We start from the raw sequence: 23,031 nt of genomic DNA on the forward strand, positions 1-23,031 counted from the left end.
AAGCAAAGTGATTTTAAAAGGGGTGTTTTTGCATTTACTATTTAGAACCAAGTGTGTTCTTCCTGAGTCATCAAGCTTCTAAATTGAAGACAAGACAAGCAAACAAAAAGCCCCATACCTCCTAGCACATGGCGTGTGCCTCAAAAGTCCATCCCATCTGTTCATGTCTGGGCCCATTCCCACTCCTAACGCTGGGGGAAGTTCTAGCAAAATCATCAAAAAGGAAATGGTCCCAACTGTCTTTGTCTCTTTTTCACCTCAACACCCTGTCTTCCTTTGGATCTTGGAACGGATATGGTTTCCTGGTTTCCCAAAGTCCCCTGCTCCACCGAGGGCTATCCTAAAGTAGAACCAGAGTGTGGTGGTTGAGTCTCAGTGATGTCAGACTGCCTGGTTGAATTTTTGACATGTTACTTAACCTCTTTGGGCCTCAGTTCTGTATCTGTAAAATGGGAATAATAACAAAACTTTGTAGGGTTGTGGTGAGGCTTAATGCATGTGAAGTGCTTTGAATGGTGGCTGAAACATAGAAAGCACTCCAGAAATTTTAGCTAATATTATTATTATTGTTATTATTATTACTACTACTACTCCTCTTCCTCCAGGTTCTTACCCTGAAAATCCCACACAGATGCAAGGCTAGAAAGCAACATTTTCAGCAAGGAGGCTGAGGAGGTCAGGAGCACAGGTTTTGGGATTGGCCACTCTCTAGCTGGGTGACCGGGGGCAAGTCACTTAATATCTCTGTCTCAACTGAAACTTGGGGCTGGAGGTTAGGGTTGTTAAAATACTTGAACGATGCTTCGCATTATGTCTGATTCAGAATCGGTACTGACTACGTTTTAGGTATTGTTATTGTTCTGAGTGCACTGTTACATTATCTCATTTAGCCCTCATAAAACCGCTATTTTGCAAGTGAGGAAGCTTTTAGCACAAAGAAGCCCAAGGCCACACGATTAGTTAACTGGCAGAAACAGAATTCCAACCCAGGCAGTCTGACCCCTCAGCCTATGGTTTTAACCACTGTGCACCATGGCTGTAACACTGGACAACACCACCTCTGGTTAACGATGAGGCATTCCTTCATGCTTCAGGGTCCATGACTGACAGTGACTTAATAGGTTTCTACTCCTAACAGGGTTACGTTTTTAAAGAACACTCTTATGGTTTTTTTTTTTTTTTTAAAGATTTTATTTATTTATTTGACAGAGAGATAGAGAGAGAGAACAAGTAGGCAGAGAGGCAGGCAGAGGGAGGGGGAGAAACAGGCTCCCCGCCGAGCAGTGAGCCCAATGCAGGGCTCGATCCCAGGACCCTGGGACCATGACCTGAGCCAAAGGCAGCCCCTTAACCGACTGAGCCACCCAGGCGCCCCCACTCCTATGGTTTTTGATATTTGATAATAGCACGACTTTTACTGGTCTGAATTTAAAACTGAAAAGGACTGCAAAATTAACAATGTCCTAAAATGATGACAATTTTTTTCAGCTGCAGTTGGTTATACTTGATTAAATAAGTTCATGATGGAAAATTGAGCGAGACCTTCTAGTGACACCGTATCAAGCCTCCCCTCCCCTTCAATTCCTTGGTGATGGGACCTCAAGCCCTGGAGCAGGCTAGTGGGGACAATATTTAGATATTTCTGGGATGGTAGTGGGAGTTGATGTTTTACACACACACATACACACACACCTTGGCTTGTTTGTATACAAATAGACTCAGAGATGGGAAGGACCTTAGGACGCAGGTAATCCACCCCCCCTCCGCCCCCAATGCAAGTACAGATCAGTTTTGAAAAATATCCCTGAGGAATGGTTATCCATAATTTGAATATTCTCAATGAGATATTCAACTGGAACCTAAAACTAGTTAGAAAATTCCTTATACATTCATATGAATCCCACCACTTTGTCATTGCTATTTCTAGGGCTTAATCCTTGCTCGCATGGTAAAGTCTAACTCTCTTTTCTAAAATGACATAGTCCCTTATGGATAATGGAATTTCTTCACTGAACAGTTCATTACTGAGCATCACTCAGGTGCTGTGCAAGGTGTCAGGAACAGAGATATGAACAAGACCACAAACCCCGCCCACCATGGAGTGAACAGGCCAACAGGAGCTTGCTCATTCATCGTGCTTTTAGGATTTTAAGTGCTTCTCCACTTAGGTATTTCCAGATCCTTCAACCACTTCTTGCATGATCGCTTTTGGACCTCTCAATATCCTAGCTACCCTCTTTCAAAAACACAGATTAAAACAATGCTTTCATCTTCACCATGTACATTTGTTTTATTCCCTGGTCTCTGGTCACCATGTAAGAATGTCAGATTTCCTCCTTGTACTTCCCTTTGAAATTCTTCACTCTGTTTATGGAAAAAATATGTCTGAATTGCCCTCCTACATTGTACCAAGCATTATGCAAAGAATTAAGGAATTATAGTAAAGTAGACATTGTCTGTGCCCCTGGGTATAATGTACTAGAGGAGAAAGACACGTATACAAAAAGCCATAATCCATGTGACAAAGGCTATGCTAAAAATAGGAACAAGTGCTTTCAAAGTTAGGAAGGTCTGCCCTGAAACCTTTGGGATGGTACTGGAGTCCCAAATAAATTCTTTGTTTTTATTATTTTATTATTTTCTTGGGGTCCTTTAAAAATCTAAGTGGTAAAACTATTGTTCCCTAACATGTTTTCTATCCACATTCAAAAGAGGACATGAGAAACGTATACTAAATAATCATGTTTGTAGAGCTGCATACATAGTGTTTTACATTTGATAGAATGCCTCGGTAGAAAGCAGCTCTTTAATCTTCACATTATTTTCTTCATTTTATAGCTTTGGAAACTGAGGCTCGGAGCAGTTAAGTAGATGTGTGAACATCACCAAGCCACGAAGTGGCAGAACCAGAACGCAGACCCACTCAGGACTCTAAGCTTGGGGTCTTCACTTGCTGTAGTTATAGTGGCCATCCCTAATAAGAACAGAGATTCCTTAGGAAAATTGATGTATGGATATACACTGTGATCCGACGGCCTACAGAAAGAGGAAGATCGGGGCGCCTGGGTGGCTCAGATGGTTAAGCGTCTGCCTTCAGCTCAGGTCATGCTCCCAGGGTCCTGGGATCGAGTCCCACATCGGGTTCCTGACTCAGTGGGGAGTCTGCTTCTTCCTCTCCCTCTGCCTCTCCCACTGCTCATGCTCTCTCTCTCTCTGTATCTCTGTGTCTCAAATGAATAAATAAAATCTTAAAAAAAAAAAGAAAGAGGAAGATCATCAGTAGGTGGGTGATGGTAACACTGCTCTTTGGCAACCAACTCCAAAGAGCAAAGGGCACCCTCATCACATCGCTCTCCTGCCACTTGCATTGAAGTCTGTGTAAGCCTCTGTTTGCTTTCAGATTGGGTTCTCAACGTTTTGCCCTCTCTCCCCACCTCCTTACTTCTGTACATACACCATAATCCTAGAAGTTTATTTGGTTTCCCATTAATGACGGTTTCCTGTTTTGGAGGCTTCAAAGCACATCAGGTGACAGGTCACACGTAGTTCTATCTCCTTCCCTTTATTGGGCAATGATGCTATTGTGTGTCATAAATATTTTCATTTTGCCTTCAAAATGACAAGGAATTCAAGATTACTCCAGTTAACAGGACGTCACAGGAGCTCGTGAGATTAATTACTAAACCTGTCTGACAAGAAGAATAATAGGGTTTTTGGAAAGAGGAAAGCAAACGGTCTCTACTGATCAGTCTTTCACACATTTTTACCTCTGGAGTATATCCTCCTGCTTTGAAATGAGGAATTCTATCAGTTCTCATTACCTTCTGCAAAGATTTGTCCTATAGTCCTGTTAAGGGGCACGCTAGATATGCATAGTGATGAGGCATTTACTTTACATCTTCCGAGTGTGGAAATATATTGAACTCTGGCCCAAACTGGCAACCTAAGTGATAGAACATTGCTACTGAATATGTAATATCTACACTGAAAACAGGAAGGACATCCCCGACTCTGTAGTCAAGAAGAGTGGAAATATATCCTGATTAACTTATGATATTTACAAAGGGGACTAGTCTTGCTTCTTACAGAATCAATTAGCTCCAAACCCCCTTGGCCAATGAGGACAGCCGGGGAGAGTTGGCAGCCTCAACCCACAGCAGGTGTTTCTGCGTTGGTGTTTGGGAAAAGTTGTAAATCACAACTTTCTGACCTTGGTCCCTCGCCAGTGTCCCTGCTTTTGTAATTTCAATGGGCCATCAACAGTTTTCACTACCAAGAACAAGTGCTTACTGCAGAGCTGAGAGGTAAACCTGGCCATTCCATTTTTCTGGCTTCCGCAGGGCCTTGTGGGACTTGCCACAAAAACCTGATTTGCCCATTAGAACAGGACTCAGCATGTCGGCTACAAGTTAGTAAGTGCCCAAATTATGATAAGTGCCATGTTGCTCAAATAGATTGGTTAGGGAATGGCAGTGTTTGAATCAGTCTTACAAATACAACCCAACATATGCTTTGGCTAAATGTAGTTTTTCTTGATTTAGAAGGTAAATATCACTATGGAACTTTAGTTAACACACACACACACACACACACACAAACTCTGTTATCTGTTCTGGCCGGGGGTTGGGGCATTATGATTTTATTCATTAAGTCTATTTTGATTCTGACAGTGTCCCTGTCACAGTGTAGTAGACACAGAAGAAGTACATCATAGGGTCCTCCTTTCTGAGAAGGAAAGAAAGAAGATGATAGTCTACTATGCCAGGCATCTTTACATAGATTCTCATTTAATCTATCTATCTATCTATTTATTTATTTATTTTTAAAAGATTTTATTTATCCATTTGACAGAAAGAGAGACAGCGAGAGAGGGAAAACAAGCAGGGGGAGTGGGAGAAGGAGAAGCAGGCACTCCGCTGAGCAGAGAGCCCTACATGGGGCTCGATCCCAGGACCCTGGGATCATGACCTGAGCTGAAGGTAATTGCTTAACGACTGAGACACCCAGGCGCCTCCTAATCTCTTTTTTAGAGATTATTTATTTATTTTAAAGAGAAAGAGAGAGAGTGCGAGTGGGGAGAGGAGCAGAAAGGGAGGGGGAGGGATAGGGAAAAGGAAAGAATCCCAAACAGAGAGTGAAGCCCAACACAGGGCTTGATCCCATGACTCAGAGATCATGACGTGAGCAGAAATCAAGGTTGGACCCTTATTCAACTAAGCCAACCAGGCGCCCCTTGTTTAATCTAAATAGCCTGCCAGGAATTACATCCATTTTTATAGGTAAAGAAACTCAGGCTTGAAGAGGTTAAGTAACTTGGAACTCAAACATGTGACATTGGCTCTAAACCAGGTCTGTCTGGCTCCACAGTCTATGTTCCTTTTCATAATGGATGCACGTAAGAGACAAGGACTGAGAGGAGACAGTATATAATGAAGTACAATATTAAATATAATCAGGTGCTAAGACTGAGGGGTATCAACCTCAAGTGCTCTGGGTGTTCAGTGGGGCAGGCAAGAAATGAATGTTTACTTTAATTATTAGAGAAGATCTCAAGGAAGAAGGAGGATTTGAAATCCTTGCAGGATTGCCAGAATTGCAGGATAAAATATTCTTTTTAATAAAGAGTTAGCTCGGGGCGCCTGGGTGGCTCAGTCGTTAAGCGACTGCCTTCGGCTCAGGTCATGATCCCGGGCTCCTGGGATCGAGCCCCGCATCGGGCTCCCCGCTCCACGGGAAGCCTGCTTCTCCCTCTCCCACTCCCCCTGCTTGTGTTCTCTCTCTCGCTGTGTCTCTCTCTGTCAAATAAATAAAATCTTAAAAAAAAAAAAAAGAGCTTGTATTTGTGACATAGAGTTATATTTTTAAAGAAGTAAAAAGTACTGCTAGTTCTTCTGGACTTTGCCCCCTAACTGTCCTCTGTCCACTTTCCTTCCTGTCCTGGGCCCACCATCTCTTACTCTCTGCTGATGTTCTGTCTGTTTGCAGCACATATTTGGTACAACTCCAAAGCTGAGTGAAGGGAACTATCCACGTTCTCTGTGCCCCATGGAAGTCCCACAGCGCTCTGTATCATTAGTGTCTAGAAGAGTGTCTGGCACCTATGTGGTACCCAATACATATCTGCTAAATGAATGGGGGAAAAAAGGAAAAGGATAAATTGGTCAAAATAAATTTCTAGGTACTAATGTCAAATGGATTCCCTGACTGCTTGCCAATCCTGCTGTGTTTCCTTAGTTCTCTCTCCACTGGATTCTACAAATCAATCCTCTACTTGCTTCAAATCTCAGACTCTCAACAGATGGCTCTGCCTCTGCAAGTCATCTGACAGGAACATATTAACTTCCCACATTACACACCTGACCTTTGAATCCAGTCCTCCTGCGTTCAGAGGAACCTTCCTCTGTCTTGTATATTCTCCTTCTCCCTAATGAGTGGATCCTTCCTGTGAGCTTTTAAACATGCTCAATTGACTTCCTTTACAAACTAACAAAAAACGACTTCCCCGATAGCCCTTTATAAAGTCAACAATTTCCTTCATGTTTCTATATACAATGGCCATTTTCCATTCTCCCTCTTCATCCTCTTGTCAACATTTGACCCTCTCTGCTTCTTGAAATACTGTTTTGTTTGGTTTTTGGAACACCACATTCTGCTGATTTTCCTCCTATCTCTCTAACAGCTCCTTCTACATCTTTTTCCTGCCCCATCTTCCTCTACCTGGTCTTTAAATTTCCTCATTGCTCAGTGGTAGACCCTCTTCTCTTCTCAAGTCTGTTCTCTTTTAGTATCCTCTCCATATGCAGCTTCATGTTCTACCTATATTCAGAAGCTCACAGATATCTATTTCCAGCCCAGATCTTTCCTCTGAGCACCAGATTTGTATATTCAATTGTTCACTTGAATTCTCTACTTGGATGCATTAAGGCATTTTGAACTCACATGTCTAAAATTACACTCATGCTCTTCCCTTTCAGAACTGGTGTTTTCTTAGTGTTCTTTCTCAGTGAATGCCACTACCATCCACCCAGCTGTACAAGTTAAAAACCCAAGAATTTTTTCCAAAGTGCACTCCCTGTTGGCTCTTATATTCATTTTAACATGAAGTCCTGTTGATTTTGCCTCACAAGTACCTCTTAAATAAATTCCTTTCTGTCCATCTCCTCCACTACTCCGGTGCAAGGTACCATCCATTATCTCTTTTCAGGACCACTGAAGCTTCCCTCGACCCATTCTTGCCTTCCTCCAATGTGTTCTTCACATCGCAGCAAGAGCAATCTTTTTTTAAAACATAAATGTAGTTATGTTATGTCCTGCCCCCTCCCCTCTGCCCCATATACCCCTGCCATGAACAAAACAAAACAAAACAACTCTTCAAGGCTTCCCATTGCTCTTAGAATAAAGTCAAAACACATAACCTGCTCTACAAAGCCCACTCTCCAGGCCATAATGGGGGGCGGGGAGGAGACAAAGAAATGAGGCCACAGAGGTGGCATAAGCCAAGGGATCCAAAAGTTTTAAGAAAGCAGAAAGTGTCACTGGGGCACCTGGGTGGCTCAGTTGTTAGGCGTCTGCCTTCGGCTCAGGTCAAGGTCCCAGGGTCCTGGGATCGAGCCCCACATCGGGCTCCCAGCTCGGCAGGAAGCCTGCTTCTCCCTCTCTCACTCCCCCTGCTCGTGTTCCTTCTCTCGCTATGTCTCTCTGTCGAATAAATAAAATCTTAAAAAAAAAAAAGTGTCATCAGTGTGTTGGACTCCATACATTGTAAATGTCTTCCTGACTTGGCAGTAATGAGATGATTTTTAATAGTCTCTTAGAGAAACAGGGTAGGCAGAAGCTGGTTTACGGGGTAGATTGGGAGGTGAAGTCATGGAGCAGAGGAGTTGACTTTGCTTTTACCAAGTTTGGTATTGAAGGAAAGGGGAGAAGATAGTATCCCACTTGGTCTTCCTATGACACTTGGTGCTGTTGACCACTCCTTTCTTCAAAGTAGGGATGTTGGGTTGTTAGATAGAGGAAAAAAATGATACTTTGAGGATGAGAGCCTTGAGAAAGATGAAGCAATACCCATTAATAGAACAAGGTCCTAGGGAGATGGAGGGGGTGGGATCAAGGACTTGGGTGGACAGTGAGCCAGGACCCACTCTGTTGTTTGGTGCATATCCATTAAGGATTGTTATGTCTTCTTGGAATAGTGACTCCTTTCTTGTTATGTAATGCCTTTCTTTATCCCTGATAAATTTCTTTGCTCTTATGTTTGCTCTGTCTGAAATTAATATAGCTACTCTTGTTTTGCTTTGGTTAGTGGTAGCATGGCATATCTTTCTCCATCTGTTTACATTAATTTACAAATGTCTTTATATTTAAAGTAGGTTTCTTGTAGACAACATATATTTCAGTCTTATTTTTTGATCCACTCTGAAAATCCCTGTCTTTTACTTGGTATATTTAGATTGCTGACATTTTTGTTTGTTCATTTATTTTTTTTAGTAATCTCTACACCCAACATAGGGCTTGAGCTCATGACCCCAAGATCAAGAGTTCCATGCTCTCTCGACAGAGCCAGCCAGGCACCCCTAGATCACTGACATTTAAAGTGTTTGTTGATATAGTTGGATTAATATCTCCATATTTGTTATTGTTTTCTATTTATTACTCATTTTCTTTGTTCCTGTTTTTGGCTTCCAAACTTTTCGGCCTTCATGGTTTTAACTGAGCTTTAAATCATTTAATTGAGGTTTTAAATGATTCTATTTTCTCTCCTTTCTTAGCATATCAATTATACTTCTTTTTAAACTTTTTTTAGTGGCTGCCCTAGAGTTTGCAATATACATTTAAAAGAATCCAAGTCCACTTTCAAATAAGTGGACAGTGAGAACGGCTTATAGTAACAAAATATTCCTAAATCTTCCTCCCATGCCTTGTATCATTGCTGTCATTCATTTCACTTATACATAAGCGTGCATAATTGAATACATCATTGCTATTATTATTTTGAACAAACTATTATCTGTTAGATCAATTAAGAATAAGAAAAATAAAAGTTTTCATGTTACTTTCATTTAATTCATTCTCTCATTGTTTTCCTTTCCTTATTATGTAGATACCAATTCTTAATCTATATCCCTTCCCTTCTCTTTAGAGAACTTCTTTTAACATTTCTTGCAAGGCAGGCTTCCTGGCAACAAACTTCCTCAATTTTTGTTTGAGAAAATCTTTTGCTCCTTCACTTTGAAGCATAATTTACAGGATAGGATACGGAATTCCAGGTTTAAAAAATGTTTTCCCCTTACACACTAAGTATTTCATTTTACTCTCTTCTTGCTTGCATGTTTTTTGAGAAGTTGAATGTCTTTTTTATCTTTGCTTCTCTGTAAGTAAGGTGTATTTTTTCTCATGCTTTTTTCAAGATTTTTTTCTTTATCTTTGATTTTTTTTTTGCAGTTTGAATATATTTGTATATTTCATCTTTTGTAATTGTCTCATAGTTCTTGAATGTTCTGCTTTTTGTTTTTGTTTTGTTTTCTGTCTTCTATCTCTCTGCCTTTCAGTTTTGGAAGTTTTTGTTGTCATATCCTCAAGTTCAGATATTTTTTCTTCAGCCATGTCCAGTTTACTAATGAGCCTATCAAAGGCATTCTTCATTTCTTTTATAGTGTTTTTGATCTCTGGCATTTCTTTCATTTCTTTCTTAGGATTCCCATCTCTCTGCTTACATTACCCTGAATGTTATCTGTTCTTGCATGTTGTCTACTTTTTTCACTTAAGCCCTCAACATATTCATCATATTTTGTAGTAAAAATCCTGTTCTGATAAGTCCAGTAATCCTGCCATTTATTACTCTTGTTCCAATGCTTTTCAAATGTGTTTTTGCCTTTTAGTATGCCTTGTAATTTTTTGTTGAAAGGTGGACATGATGTACTAGGTAAAAGAAACTGCAATAAATAAACTTTTAGTAATGTAGTGGTAAGGTGAAGGGGCAAAGGAAACATTCTATGAAACACATATAGTTCTATGATTAGGTCTCAGTCTTTTGGTGAGCCCCTGGACTATGAACTTCACCAGTGTATCTTAGGTTTCCCCCCCTTTTAGGTGGGACAGGATAGCTGGGGGGTTGGGGGGTGGAGGCTGGAGTTATGTATTTCCGTTCTCCCAGGTAGGGTAGGCTCTGATAAAATCCCAGCAAGTTAGGTTCTGATAAAATAGTTTCCCCTGGGAGCAGGTCTTGTTAAGAACAGAGGGCTCTGGTGTATTTCAAAATGGTTCCTTTTCCCTTCCCCCTTGCCAGAAGCACTAAATGATTTTTCTCTGATATTCACTGTGAGGACCTGGTAGAGCTCCTGGAGGTAAAACTCACGAAAGTGTGGGGACCCCTATGACTTGCTCCCCCTGGAGTTTTTAACTCTCACACTTGCCCATACCGAGCCTCCTGCAATTTGCCAATTACAGTTTAGGTTTTCCTACCCCGGCACTGGTTTCTGGTGAGGTTCTTGCTTGCGGGTTTCTACACTTGTGATTTTTTGACTCTGCCTGTCTCTCCAATTTTTGGTACAGTGGTTTGCTTTGTGACCTCACGAGTCTCTGAGAGATCTAAGAACTGTTGAATTTTCAGTCTGTTCAGCTTTTTACGTGTTAGGAAACACGGGTTACGATTATGCTCCTACATGCCAGACTGAAAAGCAGAAGTGCTCAATTAGCATTCCCTTAGCTGAGCATGTGGGGGCCTTTGTCAGACACAGAAAGGCGTGATGTCTGAAAAGTTCAGTCTAAGCTGGAAAAGAAGGGTTTATATTTATGGAGCTTTTGTTCTGTACAAGGTTCCTTGCCCTGTGTATCTCTCCCAATAGTACTTCCAAGTGAGGGTTCCCATCAACATTTTCTAGAAGAGGAAACCCAGGCTCAAAAGAGTTAGCAAGAGTTAACACGTTATCAAAAATTACATATTCAGAAGAAGAACTGAAGTCATTTTATGGGCTTTTAAAAATGGACCTTTACTGGGCATATGCTGCATGCCAGACTGTGTGGCAGGCATTGAGGACAACTAGAACAGAACACAATCCCTGCAGTGCCAGAGAATATTACAACATAGGATCTCATGGCCACCCGCCCCCTCGCCCCCCGAGAAGGTGAACTGAACATGTAACAAGATGAGGGCTTCCTTGAGAAGAAGCTTGGTCCTGATGGCGCATGAGTGGGATTATCTGGGGTAGGCATGATACGGTTGTGGAAGCTTCCATATAGAGGAAAGCGACTGTGTAAATCACAAGCCACTTGGGGGAACTGAAGATGGCTTGGTGTAGCTGGAGCATTGAGTGTGTTTTGGTGATTGGCAAGGGATGACTTTGGGAGGGATGTAGGGGGTCAGATTTTGATTTGAAGGTTCTCTCAGTTTCATTCTGACATCAATGAGGAGCCAAAAAGTTTTTTTTTTTTTTTTAAGATTTTATTTATTTATTTATTTGACAGAGAGAGAGAGCATAAGCAGGGGGAGCGGCAGGCAGAGGGAGAGGGAGAAGCAGGCTTCTCGCTGAGCAAGGAGCCCGATGTGGGGCTCGATCGCAGGACCCGGGATCCTGACCCGAAGGCAGACACTTAACCAACTGAGCCACCCAGGCACCCCCAAAAAGGGTTTTAAGAAGCAGAATGCCATGACTGGCTTTGTTTTTCAACAAGACAATTACGATGGGTGAGGAGGCTGGGGCAGGGAGATTGGTTAGGAGACTGTCTCTGTGATCCCAGGGAGGAAGGCTGAGGGTGCCAACCAGGGCAGTGGTGCTGGCACCAGAGTGGGAAGGAGCGATTTCTGCACAGGAGAACGGACTGGCTTCTTGATCAAACTGATGTAGGACGGGAAAGAAAGGAAGCAGGCTATGAAGACATCCAGTCTCTGGCTTGGGCAGCTGGTAGGCTGGAGGTATCCTTAACAGAAATAGGGAAGACAGAAGGACAAGCAGATTTTGTGGGGGAAGATGGTGATTTTGGTTTTGGATGTGTTGAGTTTGAGATGCACATGGGAAATCCAACCAGCGCTGTTTAGCAGGCAGACATATGCACCAGGAGCTCACCTGGGAGCTCTGAGCGAAGTGGATCGTGGCTGTGGTTGAGCTTTTTTTAAAGGGGAACATGTTCAGTGAGGATTGAAGGGGCCACAGATGTTGGGGAACACTGACATTTAAAGAAGGGACTGGCAGAGAGCAGCTCAGCAAGGACACCAAGAACCAGTGGACCAACAAGTAGGAGGAGCGCTGAGAGAGTGAACACAGAGCAGGACAAGAGATACGTGGCTGAGGCTGACTCGGTGTTCACCAAACTCAACCCTCCATTCCTGGATGCATAAGCAAGTTCCATTTCCCAGCCTCCCTGCACGTGCGGAGGGCCACTGACTGCGGCTGCCCACCGAATGCTGGAAGAGGTAATGTGCGATTAAGAGCAGGTCCGTCTTCCTCAGGCTCTTTGCCTTCCCTTCCATGATCCCTCTGGAGGTTGCATGTAAAAGAACCTCTGGAAGGAAAGCGCTCAGATTTTGAGGTTTTTTTTTTTAATCTGTTTTTTAAAAATTTTATTATGTTACGTTAATCACCATACATTACGTCATTAGTTTTTAATGTAGTTTTCCATGATTCGTTGTTTGCATATAACACCCAGTGCTCCATTCAATACGATTTTGAGTTTTATTTGTTACTACAGCAGAGCCTAGCCTATCTTTGTTGATCCTGGCTCCAAAATCAGATGGCTGTGTATGAATTCTGTCTTTACCTCTTGCCAGCTGTGTAACTTTGAATAAACTGCTTAATTTCTCTGTACCTCAGTTTCCTTATTGGAATAATACTATAATAATAATAATAATAGAATAAGTAATAATAAAATATATTTTAAATAAAATGTGTTTTAATAAAATATAACAATAATATTGTAATAATATCTATCTCCTATAATTGAGGGTAAAATAAGGTAACAAATGTGAAGTATTTAGAACAGAATAAATAATTTAGAAATGTTAGAGTCTAAGGGGGAGGAGAATGTCAAGACTGGGAGGATGGTTTAGAGCTGGGGTCAGCAAACCAGCTTGCAGGTCAAATCCACTGCTCTGCCTGCTTGGGTACAACCTTCCAGTTTAAAAGGGGTTTTACATTTCTAAACAGTTGAGATAAATCACATGAGAATTATATGGAATTCAAGTTTCAGTATCAATACATAAAGCTTTACTGGGACCCCGCTGTACTCCTCTGTTACCGTGTTGTTATGGTTTCCTTGCTCAACAATCCCAACAGAAGCCATTTGGCTCATAGAGCCTGAGGTATTTACCACATGACTCTTCAGAGTAAAAGTCTGATGAATAAAATGCAGCAGAGGTCAAGAAAGATAACTAAAAAGTGTTAACTGGAATTGGCACTAGATCACCAGTGACCCAGATACCGGCTTTACTGGGAACGGTAAAAGTAGAAACTAGATTTTGGTGCCAGGCGGATCAAAGTCTGTCTCCTGACTCCACAGCTCGCCTAGCTGGGTGATCTTGGGAAGTGTCTTAACTTCCATGAGCTTCAATGTCCTCTGCGGTAAAGTGGGGATAAACGGAGCTACCTTCTTGAGTTTTTGTAAGGGTTAGCAGTAATGCACATAAACCATAAAACACAGAGTCTGGCTTATAACAGGTTCTCAATAAATGCAAGCTCTTGTTATTTAATCTACTGTCACCAAAACTGCTGTTCCTTTATAGGTAATGCCTTTTGACTTTGAATATTTTATTTTTGTCTTCGGTGTTCTGATGTTTTACATTCTATGCCCAAGTCTCTGCCAGATTGCTCCTCTTTAATGAAGCCATCCTATTTAATACTATAACTTGTTCCCAACCCCAGCATTCCTAACCCTCTTACCTTATTCTACTTTTCCTTTTCCCATAGGACTTACCACTTCTGACATCTAGAGGATTTACTAATTTATCATGTTGATTGTTTAGTATCTGTCTTCTCTACTAGAATGTAAGCTTCTTGCCTCTTTTGTACAATTACGTATTTCAACTACCCACATAGTACCTGGCATACAGTAGGGGCTCAATTAGTATTTGTTAAATGACTAAATGAAAAAAAGAATAAGGGAAGAGTTTTGTTTCTGTTGTTTTTATCCTGCTCAGAACTGGATGTGCTCCTTTAATCTGGGGACTTGTGTTGTTTCTCATCTCTGCAAAATTCTCAACTATTATCTGTTAATAAAATAAATCAAAGAATAAATAAAAGGGAGCCTCTGCCCCATCCCTCTATTTTCTCCTGGAACTGTTTTTTGAATATGTCAGCCCAATCAATCTATCCTCAGGGACTCCTGAGTTGTTTCTTACATTTGGCAACTGTTTAGCTTTCTGGTTTATTCTAAGGCAATTTCCTCAGTTCTGTCATTTAGCCTCTTCAGCTGTGTCTAGTCTACTATTCAAAATTGTTAACGGAATTTTTATTTCAATGACAATATTTTTTGTGCCTAGAATTTCTATTTCTTCCCTTTTCCTTTTTTCCTCTTCCCTCTCACTTTTTTCTGTACTTGTTTCATGGTTTATCTTCCTTTTATCTTCTTGAATATTTTAAGTATTTCTATATTGAAATTTCTTTCAGACTTTCCTGTTCTCTCTAGTTCTTGGGGTGTGAAACCTTCCATTTTTTAATCAGCTGGATATCTGGTAATTGTTCATGTCTTTACGCAGCCTGTAATTTTGGATCATGAACTCCCCTTCAATAGTGGTGTTTGGAATTTGCCCCTGCTAGGGTCTTGGGAGTTGGCAACTGAAAGGGCTCCTAAAATCTATCAATGAATGGCCTGTCATTGGAGGCTGAGTTAGAAGGCAGTATGGTGCATTTGTGAGGAAATGTGCCCTAAGTTCCCTTCCCCATTGTGAAACATTTTTGTTTAACTGTGGGAAAATTACTCTTTGAATCTTTATTTTCTTATCTATAAAATAAAGATAATAATTCCTACTTCCTAGAGATGTTGTAAGGAATTAGTGAGAAAAGAATCTAAGGAACTTGGCACAATGTTCGGTATGTATTAAATGTTTATAAATGCTAAAAATATTATAAATACACAGTACCTATTATATCACTTGTCAATATTTTCTCCACGCTTTTTAATATAAAAGAAAGAACTTAATGTTCATGAAAATGGCTTCTGTTTTTCTTAAGATTTTATTTATTTATTTGAGAGACAGCAAGAGTCCGTGCACGTGAGAGAGCACCAGCAGGGTGGAGGGACAGAGGCAGAGGGAGAAGCAGACTCGTCTCACTGAGCGCAGAGCCCTACGTGGGACTCGATCCCAGCACCCTGGGATCATGACATGAGCCAAAGACCAATGCTTAACCGATTGAGCCACCCAGGCGCCCTTTGAAAATAGTTTCTGGATAGGAATATGAAATGCATAGCCAACCATTATATCTGGACACTGGTTTGCTCTATCTGCTTTATCTGTGACATACATTAGTTGAAGATGTGGGGGAAAAACCCTCATGTTCTCTCGGCTTTCAGCCACTGAAGAGGAGCACTGATGAGCAGTAGAAGGAAGTTTCAGACATTACCCTCTTTTAAAACAAAAAGCTTAATTAGAGAGTTGGATCATTTGCCAACTATTTTGGATTATTAAAATACAGCAGGAGGGAGAGTTCTTCTGCTGAGAGGAAAATGACCCAGATAAATTTCTCTGGTTTTATTAAAATAGAAAATAGACTTGACTTCTTGGCTGTGTTGTCATTGGTCATTAGTCCTTCTCAAAAGTTAGAAATAGAAAAGCAGAACCCTGAGCCTGTAGCTAGTACTCAGTAAATACTGTTAGTTCATTGTCAGAAAGGGATCGAGAGACACAGGCAAATTCTTGCACAAGAGAACCTCAGATAACCTCATTTCCTTCTCGTGTAACTTAAACCACAAACCTTTTCTTAATTAGTTGCTGTTTTGGAACTGTGGGGAAGGGGGGGGCGAAGGGCCAAAGTGAGTGAATAAAAGCTATAGGCTAGCATGATTTATCATGGAATATGCTATTATCTGTAAACACCTCAAAAATGATTTATAATTCTAATTTTCATAAAACATTTACAAAGGCTAAAATTGAAATATTTAAATAGAGAGGTAATTTTAGATTTTAATTACCTGATCTTCATAATCAGAGCCTGTATCAATGGTCTCTCCAGTGTCCAACATCATTGAAGGATCAAGGTCACTCGAACCTAAGATTAGAAAAGAAAAGACTACCTGATAAAGGCTGTCTGTGTATGTTTGTAAAGCAAACTATCTCCCACTAGGTTTCCATATTGTTCTTGTGGTTACATTAAATTCACAAACATTTTTAGACTCTTCTCCTTTGCTGGGCACCATCTTTGGGCTCCCAGATAGAAAACACAGATACTCTAGATACTGTTTCCAGCCTTAAGAAGAAGACAGTCCTGTGGAGGACTCTGATTTGTCAACAGCAAGGTTCAGAAACCAAATAAAGGGCTACTAATTCTGACTAGAAGTGGAGGTGATGATGGAGGTAAGAACTAAGTACAAGGAATGAATCTATGAGCCCAAACTTTGAGAGTGAGTAAGGATGGTCCAGGAGGGGAAGCGGTTTAGGGGTGTGTAGCAGTAAATGAGATAGAGGGAACACTATGAGCAAAGTGCGGAGTGGGAGAAGAGCAAGGACGTTCCAGAAATCAGTGGGGCAGAGTTTGCTAACTCCGTGAAAACCTGACAATTTTTTCCTCCAGCCTTTGGGTCACTTTAGTCCCTGATGATGAGAAACATGGGGTTAACTTAACGTATTAATAGAGAGCTTCCCCCTGTAGGTACTACAGGTTACATTAATTTGCTTACCCATTAATCCTCAAGGCTCAAACTTAAACTGGTAATTTTCATAATGGGGCTCCTGGAGCACAACTGATTTATCATCCTTGTTTAATGACTCTTTCCTCCCGGGAAATACATATCACCTAACCAGCTAGAAAGACAGAATTCGGTGCTGCCCATAAAATACTATATGTCCTTGTGAAGAAACAAACCACTCCGCATTTCACTGTAGACTTGTCTTTGCCAAATAATTCTTGGTCAGAAGACACAATGACTAATGTTTAATGAACGATAAAAACGTCAAGCATCTCACATGCTTTTCAGACATAAACCTCTGCCAGAGAGGCTGCTTTCATCCTTTCTTCCAAAGAGAGTTTCAAGGTATGTCCTCACACAGTCTTTTCTCAACTCTTCTCTTGTTTTTTTTTTCTCTACTCATGATTACCCCTACTGTTCAACAAATCAACTAAGGACTGGTCCATTGTCATACTGTCTAAGTACTAAGCAGTTACAACCTTGTTTTTGTGTTTCTTTACACTTCTTTTGAAAGGACAATAAAATTTTTCGGAGTGGAGATATTTGACCCATCAAAGGATTTTGGAAAAGTAATGAAATGTGGAGTTGCCATAGGTGTGTAGAGCACAACTGTGGGTAATGCCATCATATCGGGAGAGCAGACCTTGCCAAGTCCATTGTTAATAAGGTGGTTGCCAGAAAAGAGTGGGGAAGACAATGCACCACACGCTATTTAACAAAGTGAGACCAGAGGGGTCATTTGGAAACTTAAATTTTATGTATAATTTTACCAAGTAATGCCACTATGTGCAATTTTTCTATCTTTGTGTTTTTGCTATTTTTCAAATAAGAAATTTTATAAGGTGTATCTGAGGGCCGAAATATTTGATTGTCTTGAAGCCCATTTTGGGATCAGTTTGCACTTACGTGCTGTGGGGAAGTCAAGATGTCAGAAGTAAACGTGTATTTTTCCATTATAAGATCATGGAAGTTTTAGAACCAGTATTTTATAGAATATCACCCCCTTATTTTAGAAAAGAAGAAAATGAGCTTTGCAGAAGTCAAATAACTTGGGCTAGGTCCTACAGAAAGTAAGTGAGATCGAAGACAGAAGTCATAGCTCCCGACATATCCCGCCTACTCTTAAGTCGAAGCAGGAGCGATCCAAACAGCTTTATGAGTATGATCCTTCATTACAGTACCCTATGGGATGGGACTTGGAGGAGTCTGCCGTCTCTTCCACATTCTGAGAAAATGAGTAACAGTGCATGGCAGGTGATGAGACGTGTCACCAGGTGGCTGTGGAAATGGGAGAACCAGAAGCGGAATCAGGAAGTGCCACTCCAGTCTGGGACAATCGATGCTCCTTTCTGGGTGGTTGCTATTGACAGCATCATTAAAGGTAATGCCAATTTTCTTTAGCTTTCATTGTTTCCATAATATGGATATTACCCACCACTGACTTGTAGAAGTGGTGATAGGTACTTGGATTCAAACGATACCCTCATCTCAGCTATATTTGGAGTGATTCATGTGGAATGAGCAATGTGATCTGAACACAAAGGCTTATTAAACATATAGCCCCTTTTAGTTCCTGTGTCCTACTTATTTTATTTAATTAGAAACTGTTCTTTCAGTTGTTTTAAAAAAGTACAAATTTTCAAGAGCTCTTAAACAACCTGGTTAACAGATATTACAGTTAATATTTAAACTGGAACAAGACTGTTAGAAAACAATCTCCAGCGATGGTCGATCTCTGTTGAAGGGGGAATAAAAAACCTCTTTAAAGAAAACTTATGCTTACAAAGAAGAGTTGGCTTTCCTAATAAAATGCTTTTAACAGAAATTTTATTGTATCATTAAGGGATGGAATTTCTTGACACGTTGTTGCTCTTGGCAACAGGACTAATAAATCATAGGAAGCAATAGACAATGAATATCATTATCGGCTCAGATAGTGACTGAATAGCTTTTGTGTTCTTTCAGCATTGGTTGCTTGGTTTGCTGAAAATGGAACCTTTAATAATAGTCTAAGTTTGACGTATAGAAGAAGGAGGTAGATATAGATATATGTACACATTTTTGCCTTCTTTCATTGAACAATTTAATGCATAAAACACCTGCAATGATCTCGTTACTCAAAAGGGACAGCAAAATTGGGGCATTTTGTAAAAGTGATAGTATGGCTTTCACTTCTCTCTATTTTGAATTTCTCAATTTCTTTCTGATTTAAAAATATTCTTTCTATAGATACAGAGCTGAAATAGAATCCCCCAGGGAACACTCAGTGTCACCCGTTTCAGATGTAGAATGGTCTTCAGAAAGATTCTTTTCAGGTTGCTCCCTAAATTTAAGAGGGAAGATGATACAATGTTTACCGACTAGCACAGAAGCTAACACAGCCACGCCACCGCAGGATGAGGCCACCTTGGAGAAGGGCCACGAGAGAGCCACAAAGTACAGTGTCAAGTGTTCTAAAGACGGCAGCTTAGAAGACGTGGAGAAAAAGGAGCCCTCGTGCACTGTTGGTGGGAATGCAAACTGCTGCAGCCACTGTGGAAAACAGCATGGAGGGTCCTCAAAAAATTAAAAATAGAGCTACCATATCATCCACTACTGGGTATTTACTCCAAGAATACAGAACCACTAATTTGAAAAGGTATACGCACCCCTATGTTTATTGCTGCATTATGTATAATAGCCAAGTTAGGGAAGCAGCCCAGGTGTCCATCGACAGATGAATGGATAAAGATGTGGTATATATGTACAATGCAGTATTACTCAGCCATAAAAAAAGAATGAAATCTTGCCCTTTGCAGCAACATGGATGGATCTAGAGACTATAATGCTAAGTGAAATAAGTCAGTTAGAGAAAGACAAATGCCACACAATTTCACTCACATGTGGAATTTAAGAAACAAAACAAATGAACAAAGGAGAAAAAGAGACAAACCAAGAAACAGACTCCTAAGCATAGAGAACAAACTGACGGTTCCCAGAGGGGAGATGGGTGGGGGGATGGGTGAAAGAGGTGAAGGGGATTAAGAGCACACTTATCATGATGAGTTCCGAGTAATGTACAGAATTACTGAATCCCTCTATTGTACACTGATACTAATATCACACTGTATGTTAACTATACTGGAATTAAAATTTTAAAAATAAATTAAAAAAAAAAAAACAAGGGGCAGCTTAAATCAGCTCCTCCACTCCACTGTCTTAGCAAACTGAGGACACCTAGCAGTTAGACATTTGTTATTAGAGGTCTAAGTAAATGTTCTAAATGAAAGACTGACTTACGAAGAACATGTGTCATAGCATTTGTCCAGAGCAGCGGCACCCAGGTTTATATGATCGTACATGCTTCTCAGTATTCCATCTTTCCCCGCAGTAGGCCCTCTGACTCTAACTATCACTGGAAAGCCAGGCAGGTGAGTTTACACTGTTATCTGTGCTCCGTGGGGCTGCCCAGAAAGACTACATCCTTGCCTTTCTTTTCATTCTGCCTCTCTTAGGGTGCATTCTTTCTTAGGGTCCTTCAAATCAAATATGGTTAAACATTTTAAGTGTTTAGGCTTTTTCTTTATAGCTCAGAACTTTTTTGGTCTTTACCCACTGAGGTCATTACTGAGAAGGAAGGTCAGGACTGGGACGAAGATTTGAGAGTCACCCACATGGAACTGATAGTTGAGACCATGAGGGACAATGAGTTGACCAGAGTCAGAGAGTCAAAGAGAGTGAGGAAAGGGTCAAGGACAGCACTGTGAGTACTGCCTACAGAAGGGTGTGGGATAGCCCCACACTATCACAACGTCAAACCTTTAGGGGTGAGTGCTTAGGAAGGGAAGGCGCAGAGCCAAAATGGGAGCTGTGGGTTGGGATAAGAGTAGCTATCGGACAGAAGGGGAGGCTTTTCCCAAGGGGGCAAGGCAGAGACAAGTATGAGTTAAGGAGTCCTGGAGGAACTGTAACTTTTAATTGTTGAACAACGAATGGGCTAGATTCGTTTTTTTCAATTACAGTCACATAGGTCCTATGTTACATTGGGACTGCCTGCTAATTTACAAGGACAATGACTGGAGGAAAAGCATTACCTATAAGGGCCAGACGGAGAGTCCCAGGAAGTGTAAAGCTCTGAGTACAGCGTCATCCTTAAAACCTTACAGCAGATTGTTGTGCTCTGACATTAGTATAAGACTCCAGACACTTGGCAGGTGGTCAGGCGGGACTGGGGCCCGAAGGACACAGACACTTACCTGCTGCAGCTTCTTTGTTTGGAAATAACTTGCTGTCAACTGCCTCACTGATGTCATAGAACACCTCATCCTCGTCTCGGTCAGCGTCAAACTGGGCAAAGTCAGGACAGACGAGTTGGGAACAAGAGAAGACATAAATTAGTTCACTCCCAGCTATAATGAGCATGCATCACACAGTATCTCTAAGGAAGCAGGTCAACAGGAATGAAAGCCCTTGAGTCTTAAGCAGACCCTCAGAGAGTTTTTTGGCCTAGACCACGTATCAAACAGAGAAGGATATTGGGGAGTAAGTGTACAATCACTCACTTATAGTTAAGAAAAATGTGTAGAATTTTCTTAATTTGTAAAGTACGCTTTGGAAAAAATGAGAACTGAAATTTACCTTGTGCCTTCTGGCTCTTAGGGTTTTTGTTTTTAATTAAAAAGAACCATGAAAATACGTAGTTCTGAACAATAGGGGGGGGGAATTTTCCAATGTACTGTTAAAAAAAGAAAGAGCTCCCAAACCAAATTTTAGTTACTGTACTAGATACTACAGATACTATACAACAGAGGTAGTCGGTAGACACTATAGACTTAGATGTAAAAAAATTACAGATTTAAACATTTTACCATTCTTTAAAATTTACAAAAATTTAAATATTAAAAAATGTGGTTATATTTATAAATCCTCTATGTCCCAAGTTGTGCAGTGTTTTTTTTTTTTAAAAATACATGCCTATCTCTAGTTTTTAAAAACTAAAGCTTTGCTGAATTATAATCAACATATAATAAACTGTATATATTTAAAGTGTACAAATGGTAAGTTTTGACATCTATGTCTGTATACCTGTGAAACCATCATGAAAATCAAAATAGTGAACATAACTATCACCCTCAAAAGTGTCCTTGTGCCCCTTGGGGATGAATTCTGTCCTCCTGCCCCCCTACCTGGTACTCACTGATCCTACATTTCTCTAACTATAGATTATTTTGCATACTCTAGAATTTCATATAAAAATGCTGATTTATACAGCATGCAATCTTTTTTGTCTGGATTCTTTCACTCAGCTCAGTTATTCTGAGATTCATCAATGTTGTAGCCATCTTTCATCCACTTTCATTGCTGAGTAGTATTCTACTGTTTGGATACACTGTTAATCTCAGCCTGGATATCTTTCAGTTCAGGCATTATAGTTTTCATCTCTAGACATTTTATTTGAATCTTTAAAAAAGTCTATGTCTCTATTTAAGGTTTTGAATATCTGAAATACAATTATAACTTTTAACATCCTTTGCAAATTCTAACATCTGGTGTTTCTTTGCACGTTTGGTAGTTTTTACTGGATGCCAGGCATCATCATTTTGACTGTGTTGGGTGTTAGTTATTTTTGTATTCCTATAAATATTCTTGAGCTTTGTTCTGGAATGCAATTTAGTTACTTGGAAACAACTTGATCCTTTCAGATTTTGATTTGATTTTATTATTTATTTATTTATTTATTTATTTATTTATTTATTTATTTATTTCAGATTTTGATTTTAAACCTTGTTGGGCTGACCAAAAAATTACTAGAACTGATAAACAAATTCAGTAAAGTCGCAGGATACAAAATCAATGTACAGAAATCTGTTGCATTTCTATACACCAATAATGAAGCAGCAGAAAGAGAAATCAAGGAATCGATCCCATTTATAATTGCATCAAAAGCCATAAGATACCTAGGAATAAACCTAACCAAAGAGGTAAAAGATCTCTACTCTGAAAATTATAATGCACTGATGAAAGAAATTAAAGATGACACAAGGAAATGGAAAAATATTCCATGCTCATGGATTGGAAGAACAAATATTGTTAAAATGTCTATATTGCCCAAAGCAATCTACACATTTAATGCAATCCCTATCAAAATATCAGCATTTTTCATAGCTAGAACAAGCCTAAAATTTGTATGGAAGGACAAAAGATCCCAAATAGCCAAAG

General features: G+C 40.3%; 1 protein-coding gene across 1 annotated transcript in view; it reads right to left on the reverse strand.

The window, feature by feature from the left end:
* Positions 1 to 23,031, reverse strand: part of AK5 (adenylate kinase 5) — a 239,572-nt gene that overhangs the window by 93,222 nt on the left and 123,319 nt on the right. Inside the window, exons 7-8 of the mRNA XM_045897391.3 lie at positions 21,069 to 21,159; positions 16,120 to 16,196 (exon numbers count right to left, since the gene is read on the reverse strand). Of these exons, the coding sequence (XP_045753347.1) occupies positions 16,120 to 16,196; positions 21,069 to 21,159 (168 nt within the window). The remainder of the gene's footprint in view (positions 1 to 16,119; positions 16,197 to 21,068; positions 21,160 to 23,031) is intronic.

Source organism: Mirounga angustirostris, unplaced genomic scaffold, assembly GCF_029215605.1.
Source record: "Mirounga angustirostris isolate CCGP_5_RB_7025 unplaced genomic scaffold, mMirAng1.0.hap1 SCAF_4, whole genome shotgun sequence".
NCBI lineage: Eukaryota > Metazoa > Chordata > Mammalia > Carnivora > Phocidae > Mirounga > Mirounga angustirostris.